This window comes from Triticum aestivum, chromosome 3D (genome assembly GCF_018294505.1).
Source record: "Triticum aestivum cultivar Chinese Spring chromosome 3D, IWGSC CS RefSeq v2.1, whole genome shotgun sequence".
NCBI lineage: Eukaryota > Viridiplantae > Streptophyta > Magnoliopsida > Poales > Poaceae > Triticum > Triticum aestivum.
The window spans coordinates 28,114,055-28,120,424 of record NC_057802.1 but is presented as its reverse complement, the minus strand read 5'-3'; the positions used below and the strand labels follow the sequence as shown (position 1 = coordinate 28,120,424).

At 42.6% G+C, this 6,370-nt stretch overlaps 1 protein-coding gene across 1 annotated transcript in view; it reads left to right on the top strand.

The window, feature by feature from the left end:
- The first annotated feature begins 3,615 nt into the window (after positions 1-3,615).
- The window catches only part of LOC123073904 (uncharacterized), a 3,328-nt gene continuing 573 nt past the window's right edge, over positions 3,616-6,370 (top strand). The window contains exons 1-2 of the mRNA XM_044496903.1: positions 3,616-4,921; positions 5,868-5,967. Of these exons, the coding sequence (XP_044352838.1) occupies positions 3,646-4,921; positions 5,868-5,920 (1,329 nt within the window). The 5' untranslated portion in view covers positions 3,616-3,645 and the 3' untranslated portion in view covers positions 5,921-5,967. The remainder of the gene's footprint in view (positions 4,922-5,867; positions 5,968-6,370) is intronic.

Below are 6,370 nucleotides of genomic sequence, written 5' to 3'. Positions count from 1 at the left end.
GAGGTTCTTCTAAACCTAACACTATCCCAGCCCTGTAACCGTATCACCAGCGAGGGAGGCAATTCAAGGACCTGATCAACAATGAAGTCAATGTTGCTGCTTCAGTACTCCACAGATATTAAGATGCCTAGTTTGCATTCTTTACATATTGGCCAGAGAACCAAAGATAACAAGGCTCTGGCCATCCTTCTCTGTTGCACGGGAACCACAGAACCATCATGGTGAGTAAGATATTTTTGTTAGTAAAGACGTCCTGGTCTTGAGAAGATTCCAAGCAGCTTCTGAGCCTCTACAACAGATGAATAAGTCCACCTTATTTTTTTGTCCAGTTTCTCCCATTGCAAATCTGTTTCTAGTTATTGTACTTGAAATTAATAGCATGTTTAAAATTTTCACATGTGAAGAGAAAGCTGAGAAACGCACCATATGAAAGCAAATTGGGATTTCGAGAGAATAATAAACACCAGATGTTTAGTATCAACAAGTACTTTTTGTACTGACAATAATCCACCAAGTTTGGAAAGGCAGGGCGTTCCTTTATACGCCTCTAAGCTCTTTTTGTTGCTTCACAGTTCCTATGCAAAACTCCAGTTTTATATGGAGCGGCCATCATGCAGACATAACAAAAATTCTTTTTTTTCAGAAGAGGGCAAAAAAAGGACTTACACACCCTTCTGCAATAGTAGAACTTCTGTTTCAAAAAATGACTCGTTTTGTGGGGATTGCTGAAATTCAGAGTTTTTTGCTATACAATGGTGACCAGAGGGCAGAGGAAGTAGTGATGTGCATCAAGTTCTTATGTCTAAAAAGGTGGCTCTGCTTCCTCAAAAGATTTAAAATATGGCTTTCAACTGTTTGAGTTGTCGTACTAAAAAAATATTTAAATGCTACATATAATATTTTCTGAAGTTTGGAACAATATCTTTCAAGTCAGATGTTTACCGCTGTGGCACGGTTATGTTGGAAATGCTGAGTAGGAGGAGGAGGAGGAGCTCGGATGACGGTCCATGGTTTGATAGCCAAGATAAGCTTCATGACAAAATAATCACAGGGCAAGAACTGGGATCGGTAAGGAAACATGTGAACTATAATGATGCCTCCTAACAATTGGTTTTTCCTCTGCACCACCCGCCAACTGATGAACCCAAGCCATGAAAATGTCCTACTGTACCAAGACATACACACATCACTACATCACTACATCAGCAAGACATATACACATCACTACATCTACATCAGCTATGCCATGTTTAATCCCATTTGGTTTTCGGCTCACCATATAATGCCATTCCGCTGCACCAAATCATCGCGTAAATTGCAATACAGAGGTTACATTGACCTGCCTGACGTTGGTGTGGTTCATCCCAAACCTTATCCTTGCCCTGCCATGCTTGTCCCTACTGAAGAACCCATGTGTGAGTGTTTCATCATTGAATTGCTGGCCGAGCGAGTAATTGATAAGGGAGTTGGTTAATTACCTCCACCGACGAGGATTGAGGGGATCAAGCCGAAGTCGGCAACGCGGTTCCCCTCCTCTGCCGAGGCCGACGATTAGGGGCGGCGCGGCTGCTGATGGGGCGTAGTGGAAAGATGGGGTACTGGGCGCGAGGAATGGCGGCAGCAATGCCCTGCTGCCGGACAGCCCAGCTCACCGGCGACTTCGCCGCGGATGGGGCGCCGCCGGCAACGGCTGGAGGAGAAAGGTGTTTTTTTCTTCTTCTTAGATTTTTTTAGGGGTAAGGAGGAAGGGTATGACGGCCCATGCAGGCGTAGAAAGCCCAGCCTATGCAGCCCACGGAATGTTGAACATTTTTTGTAGCGCTTCAGCTCTGTTTCTAATAAAATTACAAGTGGTTCCAAAAAAACCTCTGTTTCTATTTATCCCTCAAAGAAAATTAGCACTAAAAAAGCTTTGTTTCTCTTTCAGGGAGTTTTCCATATGTTTTTTTTATTTCGGTCGGCTTATTTAACTTTAAAAATGTCCACAAGTTAAAACAATATTTTTGACTTGAAAAAATCTTCATAAACCTTTGTAAATGAACTGAAAATGTTCATAAATTTTACTAGCAATCAGACATGGAGATGCAAGTTGGAGCTCTACTTTCTTAGTATAGTTAAGATAGATAGTTTCCAGTGCAAAGTTTCGGTGCCCAGGCTCATCTGCACCCCGCCAGAAAAAAACATAATTTTTTAAAAAATCCATTTTTTGCATGTTACAAAATTTATTGGGTGATGTCCACTCTAATTTTCAGGTTATTTGGACATCTGAGTAGCTCCCAGTAAAAAAGACAACTGGGTCAGAACAATGCATCAACAGTAAACTTTTTTACAGGCCTCGATTTTGTCCTTTTTGTCGAGAGCTGCTCAGATGTCCAAATGATTTGAAAATTGGAGCGGACCTCACGAATTAAATTATCTACCATGCAAGAAAAATGTGGATTTTTGCCTATTTGTTTTGTTTTTTTCTTCAGTGCGGGTGCAGATGAGCTTGGGCTTGGAAGTGGATTATCGGTTTCTTTCTTTCTCCTCTGCTTTTTCTGTTTGGTTGTGTATTATGGGATTAGTAAGTTTTGCTTTGACAAAAAAAAGGAACATTCTTTTCTAAAGCAAACAACCATACTTTTCAAATTGGCCGTGTCATGTACATATTAATTGACCGAGTCATGTACCATTGAGTGTCTGTCTTATTGTAGCCACGTTTCTAATGTAGCAAGAGGCTTTTGAATACCAAATGTCTGGTGGATTTGAGCTTCCCCAAGTAATATTATAGGTTTGATTTTCATCGCATACTGTTCTGTTACATGTCTAGGCTTCTTCAGCCAGGAGGATAGATTTTGAACTGAATTGCTGACTGCATTTACCATAAAAAAGAAAGAGAGAATGCAATCATGGTTCAAATTAACGCACTGTTTTTTAGCTATACAGAAATGTACAGATCACTTGGAACTGAAGGAAGAATAAGTGCATGTCATGGTGATTATTTGGTTGATGCAGTTCACATTGTGGGGTTAAAGATTGAGGTATCACCGTGTAATACTATCTGGGAAATCCACACAAGAGAGAATATGGCTGAAATGAGACACGGAGAAGCAGTTAGCAACTTGCAGATTACAAAATTATGTTGACGTTTGGAGAGTGAAACAGCACCAATCGAACCATGATTGGTGCTGTTTTTGGTTCATCAGTTCTGTATAGTTCACCACTGATTGGTGCTGTTTCTTGGTTCATCAGTTCAGTGGTGAAACAGCACCAATCTGTTAATTTGAAATATCAGCTCAGTGGTGAACCAAGAAACAGCGGTAGAATAGAAGAAGATACCAAGAAACAGCACCAATCTGTTAGTTAGTACTCCTTTTGTAAACTAATATCTTATATTAGTTTACGGAGGGAGTACTAGTACTACTGATCTATGTAGTGTAGCCAGTTAAAAAAAAGAAGGTCTCGAAATGCTCCTAGCTAGCTAGCTGCGCTACAACAGAGAGAGAAATATCTCTGTGTGGAAACTGAGAAAAAAATTCAGCAAAAAAGATGCAGCCGTCGGGTGAACGGGGGCCTAACACCGTCACTTTATCAGTCAAGGCCCAGTGCTACTACAACCACGGGACTGGTGGACTCGCTGGTCCCTCTGCCGCCGCCGCCGCCCAAATGGAAGGGAGCGAGGACGGCGACCGCCTCCATTCCCAAACCCACGCGAGTGATGAGGCCGTCCGAGTGACCCGCCTCCATCCCCAGCTTCACGCCCGCCAGGAGGGAATCCACGCCACTGGCGAGGGCGCCGGAGCGATCCGTCGCCGCGGAATCTTCCCGGCGGCGCTGGCCTCGCCGATCGAAGACGACGACCTCCTGAGGGAGATCCTCCTCCGTCTTCTGCGGCAGCCCTCCTCGCTCCTCCGGGCCTCCGCCGTCTGCAAGCAGTGGCGATGCGCCGCCACCGACCCCAAGTTCCTCCGCCGCTTCGGCCTCCACCACCAAAAGCCGCCCCTCCTCGGTGTCTTCCAACAGCGCACCTATGATGATATCGTCTTCACACCCATCCTGGACCATCCCGACCGCATCCCTCCTCAGCGCTTCAACCTCAACCTCGGTGACTCCGGCAGCCGCACGGAGTTGCAAGTCTTAATGCTTGATTGCCGTCACGGTCGCGTCCTTCTCACGAACGAGCCGCCGCAAGACCACGTCATCGTGTGCGACCCCATCATCGGTGAGCAGCGCCGTGTGCAGGTTCCGCCAGAGTTCAAACTATGCTATGATGTCAACTGGGCTGTGCTCTGCTCTGCCAGCAACCATGACCATGTGCACGGCAGCTGCCACTCGAGCCCCTTCAAGTTGGTGTTGATCTCTCCACTGGGAGAGGATAACCGACTTGCCGCCTGTGTTTACTCCTCCGAGACTGGCATATGGAGCAATATCATCTCAACGGCCGTGCCGTACGAGATTCATTATGTTGGTATCTCTGGGCTGCTTGTTGGTAATTCACTTTGCTGGTTGCTGGATCCTATAAGCGATGGCATACTTGAGTTTGATTTGGATGATGAAAGTCTAGCTGTGATCAGGGGGCCTCTTGTTACTAATGATTTCAGCCATGACAGTCCTTGGATCATCCATGCTGAGGATGGAGCTCTTGGCTTCGCCGTATTGTCTTACCATCACTTGCAATTGTGGCAGAGGAATACCAATTGTCATGGTGCTGCCACATGGGTGCTACGGAACACCATTGACATGCGTGCCATTCTTGGGCTCCCTCCCCAGATTGAAGTAATGAAGAAAGGTATACTGGGATGCGTAGAGGATGCAGATGAAATACTTCTATGGGTGGGCCGCAGTGTCTATATGGTTCAACTTAAGTCAATGCAGTCTAGGAAACTTTGTGAAATCAGTCATTTTACCTACTGTCATTCTTTCAAGAGTTTCTATCCTCCAGGTGATTGTTCATCAATTTAATCTTGTTGTGTTCTCTACATGGATGTTTGTATATCTTCATTGCTATTCTTAAGCATCCAGTAATAACTTACACTTAGTTACCAGTTGTCCCTTTGTTAGATAGACTAACTTATAGCCTTAGTATATGTTATCATTCAAATGTAGTTGTCTTCACTCTTGACTATTTGTTTGCTAGATAGGCATAGACAAGCTTATAGCATTTTTGTTGTTATCATTCAATGTAGTTGTCTTCATCCATAGAAGATTACATATCAGATATCTAATAATGTGAAATCAAGTGTCAAATGGTTAACTCATTCGGCATGTTTGGAACCTCAGCAAGCTATATTCTTCTATCCAGTACTTTAATCTTATTATTTTTCTTAACTCCATTAAAGCAATTTAGTTCAAACCGTACCTTTTGAAATAATAGTTTTCATTGTCACTTATTCAAGACCATCGTGCAAGTGACTAGTACATCTGTAACAGACCTTTTTCAGATTTTTTCTCTCCAATTGGGCTCCATTTAATTAATTTTAATACCGAAAATCACTTCTGTTTGTATTTTTATGAGTTGTGGCATGTTTTTATTTTGTCTTCTTGACGTGAGAAGGACGAGCTAGATTAGATAAGTTCTAGACCCTGTCGTGCTTTTTTATAATCTGAATTCTTCACTTATGAGGTAGCTTTGTATACTGCTTTCAAGAATTTTCCTTGGTCCTTGCAAGAAGCAACATATGTGGTTTTTACCTATTACCATTATCAGTAATGATCCCATGTGTCAACAAGAAGTATCACTAGTGACTAGTGAGCTGTAAAACAGAAGTACAAGAGTGAATTATTTTTCTTTATTTTTAGTTCATCTATATAACACACTCGTTGTTCCCTTCTTGTATCCATTTTAATTTTCCTTCAAACTTTATTAAATGTTGGTCTTATGCTTCTAGGCACAACCATTGCTGGTGGACATGATGGAGCTGAAATGTTGCACGAGACATAGGATGACGGTCTGGTTTGATGTTCTAATGTGCTGAAACGGTTCAACAGGTAAGAAAATCTTCTGAATATATTCTGTGATATTTGAATTGTTTGATTTTCTCTCGGGAAAATATGTAGCGGCCAGTGTGGGTACCATGCACCCTCAAACTATTATCCATTCAGGTATAGGGTTCCACACATGCTAATGTGGTGGACAAACAATTAAAAATGGTGGTGATGCTAAGTAAAAGATGACTCCTCTTTTGGATCATAAAATACAAATGTATGCAGATGATCCAAATGTTGTATGTCCGGTTTTATAATCTATAAGTTGAAACGAATATATATTAGTACCCCATTTTCTTATTACAAACATCATCCAGCTGCACCTAACAAATTCGTGTGAAAAGGCTGAAAATTTTGTTGTCGTCAGTGTTCCAAGGAGATATAACCAGTAATAGGGTATAGCTCT